Source organism: Panthera pardus, unplaced genomic scaffold (genome assembly GCF_024362965.1).
Source record: "Panthera pardus isolate Hobbes unplaced genomic scaffold, ASM2436296v1 HiC_scaffold_6, whole genome shotgun sequence".
Taxonomy (NCBI): domain Eukaryota; kingdom Metazoa; phylum Chordata; class Mammalia; order Carnivora; family Felidae; genus Panthera; species Panthera pardus.
Window position 1 is genome coordinate 67,412,313 of NW_026526991.1, and position 16,654 is coordinate 67,428,966.

The 16,654-nt window shown below is 44.2% G+C and overlaps 1 protein-coding gene across 3 annotated transcripts in view; it reads right to left on the reverse strand.

Moving 5' to 3' along the window:
- Positions 1-9,790: 9,790 nt before the first annotated feature.
- Positions 9,791-16,654, reverse strand: part of PCED1B (PC-esterase domain containing 1B) — a 138,921-nt gene continuing 132,057 nt past the window's right edge. For all 3 annotated transcript variants that reach the window (XM_019419133.2, XM_019419132.2, XM_019419131.2), the window contains exon 3: positions 9,791-11,430. In XM_019419133.2, the coding sequence (XP_019274678.2) occupies positions 10,084-11,382 (1,299 nt within the window). In that variant the 5' untranslated portion in view covers positions 11,383-11,430 and the 3' untranslated portion in view covers positions 9,791-10,083. The remainder of the gene's footprint in view (positions 11,431-16,654) is intronic.

Below are 16,654 nucleotides of genomic sequence, written 5' to 3' on the forward strand. Positions count from 1 at the left end.
CCATGTTAGGCAAGCCATTTAATTTCCGAAGTCCTCAGTTTCCTCATCTGCAAGACGAGGCTGGACCACATTAGTGATTCTTAGTCCTGGCTGCCCATTACAAACTTATAGAGAGCTCTTTTTAGAATTTTTTTTTTAATGTTTTTATTTATTTTTGCGACAGAGAGAGACAGAACATGAGCAGGGGAGGGCCAGAGAGAGAGGGAGACACAGAATCGGAAGCAGGCTCCAGGCTCTGAGCTGTCAGCACAGAGCCCAACGCGGGGCTCGAACCCACAGACTGTGAGATCATGACCTGAGCCGAAGTCGGACGCTCAACCGACGAGCCACCCAGGCGCCCCTAGAGAGCTTTTAAGTACACTTATGTCCAGGTTTTTGACCCAGAATTTCTGATTGAATTGTTCTGGGGTGGGGCCTGTGGATTGTTTCATTTGTTTGTTTGTTTTTAACTGCCCAGGTTATAGAGTTAGGAATTACTGAACTACCTGATTGCTACGTTGTCCTCTGGCCAACAGTTCTAGGCTATTCTGACATGGTGCACAGATTATACTTTTTAAATGATTTTTTTAAGTTAGTCTTTGTAAAGAGAAAAGGGCATTACCCTTGGGGAATATCCCTGACAACAATGGTTTTCACATTCTAGCTACATAAGGAATTGGTGTTTGTTTAAAAATCCTGATACCTCTGGATACCCCCATTGATTCTGATTGTATACATCCAGGCTGGGGCCGCAGACTCTTTATTTTTAACGAGCACCTTAGGTGATTCTGATGCAAGCAGTCTAAGAAACCCTGCATCACATCATCTCAACAACTATTGGTAGTTCCCATAGTCCTCAGTGCCTGGCCCTCAGCCTGGGGCCGGTGCTCTGAAACATTTGCTAAAAGCTATACCACCAACCTGCCTGGACCCCAACACTCTCTGCCACGACCATGGCCACGGCTTCATGTCTATTTCCTTCTGTTCTTTGATCCCTTTTCTAACTTAGCCCAAATAAACAATCACATTCTCCACGTTCACTTACTTCAACCATAATTATGGTCTTACATTTTAAAATCACGCTCAAACTGGGTTCCTAATATTCTGGGAGCTATGGTGGTAGGTAAAACAACAGGATGAACTTGGACAAAAATCCTTAATTTTTTTAAAGAAATATTTTTGGTAGAGCCAACTATGTGCCAATCACAGATGCAAGGACTTTGTAAATATTTCCTCAGTTGATATCTGTAATAATCCTATGAGATAGTGCCCTCACCACCAGTTCTATAGATTAGGACCCTGAATCCCACGGTATTTTTGTAGCATTGATTCTACTCAGCATTTTGAAGGGCATTGTTACTATTTTTTTTAATATAAGGGGCGCCTGGGTGGCTCAGTCGGTTAAGCGCCCGACTTCGGCTCAGGTCACGATCTCACTGTCCGTGGGTTCGAGCCCCGCGTCGGGCTCTGTGCTGACAGCTCAGAGCCTGGAGCCTGTTTCAGATTCTGTGTCTCCCTCTCTCTGACCCTCCCCCGTTCATGCTCTGTCTCTCTCTGTCTCAAAAATAAATAAACGTTAAAAAAAATAAATAAAAAAAAAACAAAAACAAATTATGATGCTGTATGGACTTGAACACAGAATTTCAGTTAATATTTCAATATGAGGTGTAAAATACATTTGATCTGTGGGGTCAGTTGCTACAGACAGACAGAAGTATAGGTTCAATCTTCTCTACCATTAGAGGAATTTCAGTGAAAAACTGCGAATTTGGTAGTAAGTTCCTACAACTGTGATTGGCACATGGTTGGCACTGTAAAAAAACACTCAGTAAAGCATTCTGAAGTTAATCCACCCAAGTAGCAAGTTTCTGGAATAATATTATATAATTTCTCTTTCTCATTTAAAGTTTATCTCTAGCCATGAAAATGGAATGTATTGCCTAATACAAAACATTTTTTTAAGAAATATGTATTTGCCAATAAACCATAGGAGACTCGTATATCATTTGCCAATTGACACGGGTACATAAATACCCCCACTCTGATATGCAATAATTTATTTGTTGGTCAACTAGGAAAGATACAGTCCCCAAATGAAGATGACTCACAGGCAAAGACAATTTTCCCACTTTGAACATTCATTTATTAACTGGCCCATTGGTTGGTTTTCTAGAGTCTTTCTAGAATTTTCTAGGAGACTTCGCCTCCTTCCCTTCTGCAAAACCAAGCACACTTGTGTTCTATCTGTAGTCCTCTCCACCTGGTCTATCTCCTTGCCGTTAGTCTAGCTCTGAGCTTATTTCCTCATGTCAATATTGGGGTTCTTGGTTTGTTTCAAAGACCTGGCTTCTTACCAAAACCACATTTCAGATGGCCGTGTCATTTCTTTTTCTCTGTATCTGGGTCCTTGCCAGTGAAGCCCCGGCTGACTGGGAGGGGGAATCTGAGAGTAGAACCCATTTGTACCCATTGTCATATCTTATGGTAGCCAGGCTTTTCTGTAGGAGGCGTGTCTCAGAGAACCAAGTCACTCTGGTTGGTGAAAATATTTCTCTTTTACAAAAGAATGTCGGCTAAGAATTGTACCAGGAATGGCGAAACCAGAAAATCAGTGTTTCTCCATTGCTGGGGTCCAGCTCCAGCAGGCCCAGGGGTTCCCGAAGGATGGAAGACGTCGGCGAAAAAGTGAAAATACAATACAACAAAAATAAAATGGGCACAGGCAAGAGCAGTGTGTTGAACTGGCCGATTTATTGTGGCAAACGTGGCATTATATTTGTTAGCGATTTCCTTGCAGCGTGCGTCATCTATGTTTTCTAGCATTACCTAATTCTAAAAATGTTCCTTTGTGTAATCACCCATTAAGGAACAACATGGTTATTTTCTCATAACGTTCCCTCCTGTCCTTTGCTCATTGATTAATTTCTTACATTATTTTCGTTATGTATCTACGTTTATCTATAATCTATAAAGCATTTGCTTTGCTGTTTTCATGAAAGGTCATCTATCTCTCAACACCTCAAGTGGAACAGTTACAGGGACATGACCTCTTAGTTGTTTCCTGAAACCATTTGTGGTTTGAGGAACAAAAGTATTCGCCTCCGTCCGAGGTGCCAGGAGGGGGCCAAGAGGGTCTTAGGAACCCACGCCTTATGCATTCCCAGAGAGACAATGCACCTAGGAACTAATGAACCATTCTGTACCTTAACCGACTAGGTTCAGTCATCATCTGGAATGCCTCCTGGGGGCCCAGTGGGCCTAGGGGTTGGAGTAACTTGTGCCCATAGATACACTCCTTTGTTGCCAGAGTGGGGCTCTCAAATCCATTTGTTCCTTCCTTGGCTGGGAAATATATGGGGCTATCCTTCCTTTAGGTAGAGGAGTCTTTATAGGGGGTGGCAAGGGCTAGATGTAAGGCCACACAATTTCCTTGTGGAACCTTATTTCTTTCCCCAATGGTTCTTTTCCCAGGGAGCCTATCGAAGGCAATTCCCCAAAAGACAATTCCCCAGGTACTCTGATTGGTCGTGGGGCTGCCCTGACCAACGTTAAGGCCAAATTACATAAAAGCGGGAGTACAAGAAGCTTCACTGTCATGGGCCGCCCTACAGTCCCGACCCATCCGCCACCCGGGCCCTGCCATCAGGCTGGTTGGATAGCTTGGTTTCCAGCACTCTATCCCTAATGAAATCACCATTTCAAGCAAGAATCATCAGTGGTTGCTAAAACTGTCTAGTTGAAAGATTGATGAGGAACTGGAATACTGGCAATGGTACCAGCATATCAGCCACAGGACACTTGCTGACTGCAAGCGGAAAAAATATAACTTTAAAACTGGAGGCTTAGGCTGTCAACTTTTATCTGGCGATCAATCTTCATACTGAATACTAGGAAACCAGTTTATATGCTTCTTGTTGTGATACGATGTGAAAACATGGCCTTGCCTGTGAAATATTCTAGCAAAAATGTTTAGCTTACGTCTGATCAAAACTTTGAAGCTAATGTTTGAAGCTAATGTTTGCTTTATAGGAAACACAGGGGATAGAGTAAAAATGAAATGGCGTCAGGCAGAAATCAGATAAACTCAAAGTAAAACACTCTATCGGATATGTCTTTTCAATGAGTCAATGTCATATAAAAAAATGTGTTTGGGTTCTCTTCTAGACTAAAAAAGATTCAAGAGACATAATAATCAATGCAATGTGTGATTCTTCAGTGGATCCCAGTCTGGATATCTATAGAAAACATTTTTGGGAATGGGCATCTGTCTTAATTCAGGCTCCTATAACAAAGTACCATAGACTTTGGTATATAAACCAGTGGCTTACAAACAATAGAAATTTATTACAACAATAAAACAAATGAAATGTATAAACAACAGAAATTTATAAATGTAGAGACAGAAATTTAGAATTGATAAACAAATTTTTCTAGATGTTCAAGATCAAAACGCCAGCATGGTTGGATTCTGGTGAGAACGCTCTTTTTCTACCTCTCATTGTATTTTTTTTTTAATGTTTTTTTAATTTATTTTGAGAGAGAGTGCTTGTGCAGCGCGAGCAGGGGAGGGACAGAGAGGGAGAGAGAGAGAATCCCAAGCAGGCCCCATGCTCAGCACGGAGCCCTATGGGGGCTTGATCTCATGAGCATGAGATCATGACCCGAGCCAAAATCAAGAGTCCAACCCTTAACTGACTGAGCCACTCAGGTGCTCTTTCTTATTGCATTCTTATATAGCCAAGAGCAGAGAGAGGAAGCAGGCTCTCTTGTGACTCTTATCAGGGCCCTAATCCCATTCATGAGGGCTCCAACTTCAGGATCGCATTTCACCCTAATTGTCTTCCAAAGGTCCCACACATTCAGTCCTTAACAGTGTCACATGATATAAGCAAGTTATTGTCAGCTTTGTTAGGTGTAATATTTATGGTTATGTAGGAAAATGTCCTTCTTTCCTACATACGAAATATTTAGGGGTGAAATATTATGAAGCAATATAATATTAATTAAGAAGCCAACTTTAAAATACTTCAGAAAAAAAATAATATACAACAAAATGTTAACAATGGTTATAAATTTAGGTTATGGCTACATCGGGGGATTACATGCTTCTTTCTACATTTTTTGTTTCTTTGGTGGTTTTCCAAGTGTGGAACTTCCTAGAAATGCAGATCCTAGGGCTCTACTCTGCCAAGGAGATGGTGGCAGTGATGTTTTCACTAGCCCTCCAGGATATTCTGACAGACTCCAAATAAAGTTTGAGAACCAGTGCCTTGGGGCACTGTGTGGTGAGGGACAAATGAGTGATAGGGAAAGGATCCATCTGGCAGCGTGATAGAATCACGGAGATGAAAGATAAGATCAAATACTAGTTCATGTGACATAGACATGGGAGCAGGAAGTAAAGATGAGAAACCAGGTACCACCCAGGTCGGAGAGGCATCACTGCAGCATGATGCAGGGGAAGCTGTTCAGGGCCCAGACTACGTGTCACAGACCACATGACATGGCCACAGCAGCTTCTGTGGGTGCTCTCATTCTTCCAAGAAAGGCTCTTTCTTAGAGAGCTGGGGCCTGCCTCTTACCATGTTGTTAAGTGCTGACCGAGGGTGCTGTGTTGAATGACTATTACCTCCGCTGCGTGCCCTGCTGTGTCGTCTGGACTGGCCACACAGCCCCCTTCTCACCCCAGCCTCCCACCTTAGAACAAAATGAAGGCCATCATTCCTGGTCCATTTCATCCCGCTTCGCTCAACTAGCCAATCTCAGACTTGTCACAGGCCTACCTAATGAATATTATCTCATACTTGGCCCAGATTATTATAATGCTCCATTGAAAAGGGACTTCGTGTGTAAAATGTCAGTAATGAGCCTTCTTTGCACTTACACTGCCGATTTTACGTGGCATTCTCTAGAACAATATTTCCCAAAACATGTTTTTAGGAGATCATACATATGAAAAGGTATTTTCATATGCGGTTGAATACATCTGGAAACCACTAGGTTGAACATGTTTAATCCAGTTCATTTCACGCAGAACCTCTCAGAGCTTCTGATCCATTCAAAGTCATTGTGAATTTCCACATGGGGCAATTACAGAACAAATCCTTACAAGTATCCTTCCCTACAGCATTCATGTAAAGATTATGGCTCAGAGAGACATGTTTTAGGAAAGCTTTCTTTAAAGTTTAATGGGTAAAGTCAAGTCTTTTGAAAAACCGTATCTATGAATTAAGGATGCAGTGACAAGAAGCCTTTTTTTAAAGTGGTAGGAATGAGATACTGATCCTAGAGTTTTAAAGACAAGCATCTAATAGTTTAAAATAATGGCAAATCCCTTAGATATGAGCCTTAATGATCCAAATAACTTACCTTTGCAGAATTCATGAACACAAAGCTGTCAGAGATGGGGCTGCAGCCACGTATAGCTCAGAGGAAGTAACATGCAATGCAGGGCGGGGGTGTGTGGAAACAAGAGCTCTGTGGCTGACCAGGGGAGGGCGGGCTGATCCCCATCCTATGAAAGGCTATAAGATTCCATTTGATTTCCAATGCTGGGCCTTGCATTGTGCTTATGGAAAAATAGTTATAGCTGTGAAATTTTGTCCTTTGATATAACAGTATACCTGATTCTAGAATAAGGTGAGAACCATAGGCTGCTTGGATAATGTTAATTTAATCATTGATTTTACTCTTTTTTTTTTTTTTTTTTCCTTTTTCCAGAAGACAAGAGTCAAGTATAAAAAGCTTCGAGCGCTGTCATTTCTTGAGGCTGGAGACTAGGCCGAATGGATCCTGCATTGTTAAGTCTTAACAATGAAACAATAATTTTTCTCATAACCGTTGAATAATTTAGGCTCTTCTTCCCAGACAATGGCTTGATTGCATTGCTAGGTTTCTTGACTTAAGGAGCAAGGTAGCAAGTAAAAATAGGCAAAGAAGAAAGCTCGGCGTTATGTATGAAATTCGCACTGAAGGTGCTGTCAGGCTAATCCCATGGGGGTGAAGAAGTTCAAGGGTGCCAGCCACCCAGAATGACTTAGATAAAGGGAGAATTCTACAGACATTTTCTAAAGAAAAGTGGTCATATACAGCTCAATTTTAATATAAGTTGCATTCTCATGAGTACACAATGTGAACTACCAATGTTCTTGAACATTTATCTAAAGTAAACATACTTGAACACCTTCCTTGCCAGGCACTGTGGTACTAGACATTGGTGATTCAATAGTGAACGAGACTCAACAGAGCTTACTTTCTAATGGGAGCGGCCAACACACAGCCAGCTACCAAAGCCACTGCTGGCGGGGGGCGGGGGGGGGGGCGGTAAGCAATTCAAGGAAAGAACGAGTGCCGGGGTAGATCCTAACGGTACTTTTAGATGGCATGATTCTAAAAGGCCTTTGGAGGTTACTTGGAAAATGTGGATGGAAGGATGAAGAGTTAGATATCCAAAGAAACCAGGGGCAGGGGATATGGAATATTCCAGGCAGAGGAAATAGCAAGGGCAAAGACTCAACTTCTGATAGAGCTTGGCATGTCGAACATGAACAGAAGGAAGCTCAGTGTGAACAGCAAAGAAATGACATCGCAGGGGTAGGCAGAGGCCTGATCCTGTGGGATGGCACGGGACCCTGGGTAGATTCTGCTTGGACTTTTGAGCTCCTGAACTGTTAAAAGCATAAATATGTGTTGTTTTAGGTCGCCAAGTTTGTGGTTTTCATTACAGCAGCCCCAGGAAATTAATACACCCGGGCAGGAAAAGATTGTCCCTGCTTGAGTCTACCTGCACTCCTATTCCTCTGAGAGAAACAGGACCGTTAAGTGCTTGGTGCAGTTTAATCCATGTCGTATTATAGTGGATTCATCACTGATTCAGTGTCTGGTCTCTGGTCCTCGGCACTGTGTATGTCTCGTCCTCTCACATATATGTATATGTGAGAACTCATTCCCCTTGCCTCGTCAGGTATGATCAGATTAAAGAGGAATAGTACACACTGGCCTGACTCCTAAGAGATATAAACCACACCACTGATTTGTTTATCCATGGAAACATAAATACTAAATGAGTGAGCTTACTCAAATCACTAAGCACTGCTTTGTCTTGCTTGGGGAATGTGAAGCCAGAAGAAGGCAACTGACTTGTATCGATGGCTAATTTCACCAAATCTTACAACCCGGTGCATTAATCTCCTCCTTGGGATTAGCACATTTACATTGGTTGGACAGGTACTCTCTGTCCTGAGTTTGCTGGTATGTTCGGCAAATTCTGACATGCAGACTCCACCTTTCTAGAGTCCTGGAATGTCATCATCGTGTTTGTTTCGGCAATATTCCTTCAGATGTGCTATGGTGATTAGATGTCAGAGACTTGGGTGAGTTTCACCAGGAAGACTTATACACCCCGTATTCATTCACTAATTTATTTAAGAAACAGTATTCAGTACTTACTAAGTGCTATACATGTGCGCTGGGATTTAAGACACAAAGTAAGTAAGACGAAGGTCTTATTCCCCACAAATTTCATGGTTTTTTAGTAGATTAAAAGCTGCTGTGTATTTCTTCTATAGAGAGCTGATCTCATCTATTTTTGTGTGTGTGTGTGTGTGTGATTTCACAAATTTCATTTTTTGTGGGATAACATTTTCTGACACTTGAACTTGTCAAGTTCAGGAATGGTCCAGGGGAGGGCTCATAAACCAGTCAAATCAACCCAATGAAATAATCTATCATTCAATGTTAGTCATGACCTGTTTGGGCTATTTTATCTAAGTGCTAACACTTCACTAGTCTAGGGTGATAAAGGGCCTAGAACATAAAGTCTTGGTGATGTTAACATTCCCACAAAACAGAGAAGAGCTGGCCATGGCCATCTGTCCAAGTCGTGTCCTGCGTGTTCCCTTCCCACTGGTAGTTTTATTCTATGATGGCGATAGACATTGCCATTGAACGCAACTTACTTTTTTCTAATTTTCTCAAGTCGCGAACTCAAGACTGTCCAAAAAATCATAAAGTCACAAGCATGCCATCCACTCTAGTGTACGTATGTAATTCATTGCACACCTGACCAATAAACTTCTGGAGTTATGGAGCTATGAGGGGTTTTCACCATCATTTTCATAGAAGGACCATGTTTGGTAACCTGTCCTTCTTGGTTTGGTATTAGTTGGTATAAATTAGTCCTGTGGTTTGAAAGTTATACCATAAAGTAGGAAAGACTGGTGGATGAGGGCTCTTGCGTGACCTAGAACAACTTACTCACCATGCTTAGCTGCAGTTACCTTGTTTGCGTTAAATATTATATATTCAGTCTTCCCAGTTTTATTTTTTATTTAAAAAGAATTTTTTTTAACGTTTATTTATTTTTGAGACAGAGAGAGACAGAGCATGAACGGGGGAGGATCAGAGAGAGGGAGACAGAATCTGAAACAGGCTCCAGGCTCTGAGCTGTCAGCACAGAGCCCGACACAGGGCTCGAACTCATGGACTGCGAGATCATGACCTGAGCCGGCCGGCCGCTTAACCGACTGAGCCACCCAGGTGCCCCCAGTCTTCCCAGTTTTAAAATTCAATGAGTCTTTGAGAATCTCTGGAAAAGACCACAAAAAATTAAAGTTCTTCTGCTTATTCGTAAGGAATCAGGTCTATTTTATGGAAAGCCTCAGAATGATTTTAGACAAATTCCACTTTGAATAGTTTGTCAAGTAGATGCCATAAACACTCAAGTCAACAGATACCGTCCTTGCTTTTTAAGCTAATTATTTAATGGAAAGGGGAGGCACCATTACATACAGACACACGCAAAATCTACAACTACTTTTGTGAAACTACTTCTTTATTTCAATTTTAGGTTTACAAAAAGACAAAGAGGACAGGGAGTGGAGAGGCAGGAATAATGCTTGGTCACCGCCAGCGATTGGAAGAAAAGGCCACAGCCAACAAAAATGGTTGAAGGGCTCTTCTAGGCCATTATTAGTAACAGCAATGACCAAAAAGAAGTCCAAGCAGGGACCAAAGGCTTCTGTTAACAAGGTCAGGCTGTTTCAGGAGAGTCAGATGATCTGCCCAGTCCATGTCCACCATGAGGAGTAAGGCCTCCAAGTCAGTTTATTGAGGCCTTGGCTGTGGGTGGGATGGGGCCCCTCTCTTGGAAGATCTGGGCTGCTGACCCCAGGGCACATAGGGGCCACGACGTACATTCCGGGGAAACCCCCTATGAACCACAGGGGCTCGCTGCAGGTAGGGTTTGGGGAAAGGGGGCCTGGGTGGCTGGGGATCATCTTCAAAGGAAAATCCTGTCTGGGTAGGTGAGGGGACATCTGAATGGAAATGGTTTGAGGAGAACTGATCGGACTGGAAAGGATGGTCTGAGGCAAATAAGTGATCTCGGGGACAGAACAGGAATCTGGTCATCACAGGGTGAAAGGGAAAAGGGCGAGGATGTGGGGGCAAGGGCAGGAGGGGAGGCGGGGGCGGGGGTAGATGGGGAAGTGGGAGCAGGGGGCGGTACCCGGCAGGAGGCATGGACGGTTGATCTGGGCTGGCCTGGGGCTGCCGCTCAACTCCCCGGCCTGGTCCGGTCCTCGAGGGGCCATCCCGGATCCCGGGGCCCACCGGGTACGGCCGGGGCAGATCCACGCCCCAGGCGTCGGCCACGTGGGCCAGCAGCAGCTGGGAGAGGTGGCGGTGCGCGAGCTCATCCCAGTGCACTCCGTCCCGCTGCAGGTGGCGCCCCGCGTGGCGGAAGTGGAAGTGCAAGTCCAGCACATCGAAGCCGTGTTTCTTCGCTTCCACAGAGCTGTGGAAGTTGGCCGCGATGACTCTGTCTCTCAGGGAGGAATCCTCAGGCTGGTGCTCTGTCGGGAGGAAGCCCGCGGTGATCTTCTTGCCCACGGGCATGGCTGTGTTCCACACCAGGAGGCACGACTCGGGCAGAACCTGGCCCAGGCGCTCGAACAGGCTCTCCAGGTTCTGCAGGTAGCTCTTCCAGGAGTCTGGACCGTACCTGGAGAGGTCCCAGAGGCAGGAGTTCATGATGATCACGTCCGGGGGCCCGTGCTGGCTGGACTGCAGCTCTTGCAGGATGGCCTCGAGGTAGCTGGAGTACACGCGCGTCAGGAAGTAGAAGCGCACCAGGTGGTGGTCGGAGCAGAACTGGCGGACCTCCCGGTACTGGGTGCCGTTGTGCATGGGGCCCCGCTGGCCTCCGTCTACCAGCTTGTCCCGTTCAAAGCTCTCCTCCCCCTTGGCCTTGAGCTGGGTGGGAGTGAGCAGGAGGTCCTTCTGCAGCAGGAGCACCAGGTCCTTGTACACGGCCCTTTGGACAGAGTCTCCCAGGATGACCACGAACTTGTTGTGGAGCAGCTGCTGCACGTCGGCGGCCATCAGGTGGGCCGTGAGGGCCATGGTGCGCAGCCTAGGTCTTTCCTCTCCACGCGGGAGGTCTTCAGGTTGCTAGGACAGAAGGAGAGAGTGGCTGGGAGGGACCCACCCTGGGCTGGCCCTCGTGTGGCAAGACTCAGGCAAGGGGATGGAGGGAAGTGGGAAGAGAGCAAGAAGGGAGCCCGGAGCCATAAGCCCATCGGCCAGGCTTCACCTTAACCTGTGAGCCTCTGCAGCGGCTCTTGGAGGCCCAAGTTCTACCGGGCCAGAAGCAGCCAACCCCACAGGCCCTCCTCCCCCTGGGCAGGCAGCTCAGGTGTCTGAGGACTGAAGAGTGCTGAGGTCAACCCTGCAGCTGCTCAGCAATGAGCACCGTGAGGGAGCAACAGCACAGAGCCTGTGGTGATATGTTCCATGCCCTGCGTCACTCCAACTATAGCACGTAGGTAACACTGAAAGAAAATATGCAAAAGCATAGTTCGTAATAGAAAAGGTCGGGCTATGGATGACTTGCCTTCTCCCCTTTTTTGTAAATAGACTTTATATAATGGTACCTTACTTTTAATAATTTAAAAAGAACTCACGGAAATGCCACAAACAACAGAAAAGTACAGGTGCCAGGTCAGAAAACATATGAAAACAGATTTCCTTAACAAGGAAGCTGCTGGATTTTTGTTTGTGTGTGTGTGTGTGTGTGTGTGTGTGTGGTTTTTTTGTTTTCGTTTTTGTTTTGCGAGGAGGACTTGTGAAAAAGGCAGTAACATTGGAAATAATTCACACGTTTCAGCTGTAATATTCTTTACTTTCCATAGGAAGCAGATCAGAATACACCATCCCCAAAGATGCCATTTTGGTGTAAGGATTATTTTGAGCTGAAAGCAACTAAGAATCAACAGACATAGGAAGTGTTCTCAGAACTTCCCTTATTTGCTTAAAAGCAGTGTACACATTTCCCTTTGGCGCAGGTGATCCTTCCCCCACCAGGGAGAGAAGAGTCAAGGAAGAAGACAGGGAGTTGTCAACACCAAGATGAGTTTGCATAAAGAGACTTTACTAGGGGCGCCTGGGTGGCTCAGTCGGTTGAGCGTCCGACTTCGGCTCAGGTCACGATCTCGCGGTCCGTGAGTTCGAGCCCCGCATCGGGCTCTGGGCTGATGGCTCAGAGCCTGGAGCCTGCTTCCGATTCTGTGTCTCCCTCTCTCTCTGCCCCTCCCCCGTTCATGCTCTGCCTCTCTCTGTCTCAAAAATAAATAAACGTTAAAAAAATTAAAAAAAAAAAAAAGGGACTTTACTAAAATAGCCCTGATTTTCCATTAGTCCCCCTATATATTTCTGAGTTCTTCCCCACAATTCATCATCCCATGAAGCCCAAGCCCCTTTGCCTTTGTTAAAATAATATGTAAGCCCCCGAATCTGCTTCTTTGAGTTTCATTTCTTTTTGGTGAACTCTTGCGCACATAAATATTAACAAAAATGGTGTGCTTTTTCTCCTTTTAACCTGTCTCTGTTTAATTCACAGGGCCCCAGATACTGAACCTAAGAGGGTAGAAGAAAAGTTTTTCCTCCTCAGCACATTGAATAAAATGTTAAGAGTTGTGAAACTCATCTTCAAAACTTCAGTTTATGTTTATTTTTTTTTTTAACGTTTATTTATTTTTCAGACAGACAGAGACACAGCATGAACGGGGGAGGGGCAGAGAGAGAGGGAAACACAGAATCGGAAGCAGGCTCCAGGCTTCGAGCCATCAGCCCAGAGCCCGACGCGGGGCTCGAACCCGTGGATCGCGAGATCGTGACCTGAGCCGAAGTCGGACGCTTAACCGACTGAGCCACCCAGGCGCCCCAGTTTACGTTTATTTTAAAGTTGCCATTTACAACCATGCCCATTAATGATTACAAGGGAGAAACACAGTCCAATATTACCAACAAATCTCAGATGGAGAGGAACATGGCATCCACTTCATACGCTTACACAGAAGTCAATAAAATCCATTGTGGCTTGATATTTGTAGGCTTTTATGCATTAGGAAGCATTTTAATAGGTGGGGGTGGATGGCTATTATTAAATCACACATTCAGTTTCTAAAAGTCATACTATTTGTGGTTTTAAATGGGTAATGTACAAACATAAAAACATGAAAATGGGTAGAATATAAAAGAGTTGCCCTAAGAGAAGAGTTGAAAATATTGGCTTATTTGTCCCCAAAGAATCTTCATTTAAATGTTTTCGCTATCAGAAAAAAAAGCTTAAAAATGAGATGTAGTTCATTGCGGTGCAACAAAATAAAACATAAAGCAAACCCCAAATCCCTTTGGGGCTCAGGGATGTTCCTTGGTTTGCAACCATTTATTCATCCAGCTCACACTTGTTAAGTACCTACTATGGGCTCCACATGGAGGGTAGTGAATGAGTAAAACCTGGTCACGCCCTTCAGGAGCCCTTCAGGAGCCCTTCAGAAATATTCACGGCAAAGTACAATACAAAGAGCGCTAAGTACCATTGAATGAACAGGTGCTGTGGACCTTCAGGGTCTCTGTGAACAAATAGTCCTCCTTTGCCCTAGACCCCAGTCTCTAAAGGGCAAAGTGAAGAGGGAAATCTCCTCCCGGGGCGTCTCAGCTTCTCATGCTGCTCGGCTGTGTGTACCTTCCCTGGGCTGGCTCTCTGGTCCTACTGTGTGCCTAGTCCCGGCTGGCAGATCGGATAACCTGGTGCTGTCTCCAGGAGGGTATTTTGTTTACTGGACCTAATGCATTCCTCCTTTGAGTCTGAAGTGTGCTCTAGACTTGGGACTCACAGATGGGAATCCAATCTACTAGTTAAAAACCGTGGGAAAGAGGGGCACTGAAGTATACTGGTGAAGAGCACTTCTTTCCGAGCAACACTACTTGGGTTTGAATCTCAACTATTCTATTCGCCAGCTCTTTGTCCTTGGGCAATGACGTAGCCTTTCACTGCCTTAATGGTCCTCATCTGTGAAATGGGATTTTAGCGCTCACTTCATAGACTTGTGAGGACTAAATGTAAAATGGTTAGAACAATGCCCGACAAGTAGCAAGCATGGATAAGAGTTCGTTGTTATTATTACTGAGCAAGTTTCAAAACACCAAGTTAATCATCTATGAAAAGGGTGGGGGTGCTTACAGAACGTGAGCCGTTTGCCCAGCAGGGTTCTGTGAAGAGCAAATGATATGACCTAAGTGAAAGATTTTGAAGAAAAGCAAAAATCTGTGTTTGTTGAGTGGCTACTGGATGCCAGTAGCTTTACAAATGTAATCCCATTTATGAGATAATTTTTATTAGTTCCGTTTTACAGGGAAGGGTATTCCTATGTGATCTGATGGAGCTAAAATTTAAAGCCATGAACGCCAAAGTCAGTCTCTGGTCTCTCGGTAGGAGACATCCTTTACAACAGAATGCCCTGCATCCTTTACAACAGAATGTCCTGCATCCTTTACAACAGAATGCCCTGCGGACTGGTGCGCATACAAGATCTTGGCCCATGTCCTGGAGATATTGAAGACAGGAGAGAAGAGTGCCTTGGTAGGTCTTTATGCAAAGGCAGGCAACTATTTCCTCTGTGAGCCAGGAGAAAGGTGGTTTATGCGTACTCAGGGGCTGGGGGGCTGTGAGTGAGAGTATACATATTTCATCCCATCCCTTGACCTCAACCAAAAGACACGCAAAAATTTAAGTGACCTGGATTTCAGAACAACCAAAACAAAATTCTGCAGACTCCCAGGCCTCTCACAGTGTTTGAGGAATTCTGGCTGCCCTCTGTCCCCACCAGTGAACTTAACCCACCCAAATGCAGCTACAAGGGTTCAGCATCAACACTGGGCAAAACGTCTCCCTGGGAATTTCTCATCATCCTTCTGCAAATGGAGCCTGTGAGCAGATCAGACTGTGGAAAAGAAGGGGGGAGAAAATGACTGGGAAAGAGCACTCCAGTCAGAAGCTAAACTGAAAGGAAATTCATGAAATTCTTGATCAAGAGCACCACCCCTGTAACAGGAGTAGCAAATCAGACACCCTTCGGATTCTCGCCCTGGGAAAGAATCATTTAAACTAAGATACCAAGCATTAAAAACAAAACCTAACAAAAACAAAAGTGACTTCTGGGGGGTGGAGGTAGTGAAGGAAGAAAAATTGAGAGTTAAATCTTCTCTGTTCTAAAAAAAAAAAAAAAAAAAAAAGGCTTGTACATTCCAATTTCAAAGTTTTTATTTATAAAAAAAATGAAACAAAAAAGAGAGCTGAAAACAGATTTTGGGGCTTTTTGGCCTAGGCTAAAAATGTGCTTCAAATGTGCTCAATTCCCTTATTAGTTTTGGTAGCTGTTTTATAGATAGATTCATTCACTCATTCATTCATTCAGTAAAGGTCACTGAGAACCAGCTATTGTGCTAGATGGAAGGACTAGGTATAAAAAGGCGGTCTCTTCTCTCAAGAGGAGCGGAAAGGAAACGGACTCAGGCAAGTATTATAGAAGGTGCCAGTGGCTACAGTGGATATATGTAAATGAAGCGCCAAAGCCAGATGGAAGAGTCAGGAGGGGGAGAGGAGGTATTTGGGTGATCATTGCAAGGTGTGATTCCAACGTCAAATTAAAACTTTTTTTTTTAAAGAGTTTGATGATGATTCCTCAAATCATAAGTTAGTGCCATGCTTTCTTTTTTAAAATTTTTTGAATGTTTATTTATTTTTGAGACGGAGAGGGAAAGAGTGAGAGAGAGAATGAGCGGGGGAGGGTCAGAGAGAGGGGACACAGAATCTGAAGCAGGCTCCAGGCTCCCAGCTGTCAGCACAGAGCCTGACGCGGGGCTCCAACTCACGAACCGTGAGATCATGACCTGAGCCGAAGTCGGACGCTTAACTGACTGAGCCACGCAGGCGCCCCTAGTTCCATGCTTTCTATTTGGACGTTGACTAACACTCTTACAGAAATATGCATTAATAATGGCTACTACTACAATAAATTACTTTCAAGTATTTTGCTTAGATTTCTGTTTGGGGGTAATTAATTTTTTAATACCTTCATAAGCACCATCACTTATAAATCACTGACTATTGCTTGTATAACTATCACGAGCCAAACACATAACATTTGTTTTTCATTCATCAACGTGTTGTAGAAATTAGGTTAATTTCTTTTCTTATTGATCTTTAGTTACAGGAAGACAGACACAGATATAGGTCAGTTGCTCTAGAGGCCCTGCAGAGAAGCCTTAAATCAGAGGTAAACACTAACAATTAGGATGTTGTTTTGATTAGTTATAGGAAGTACTTGCAACT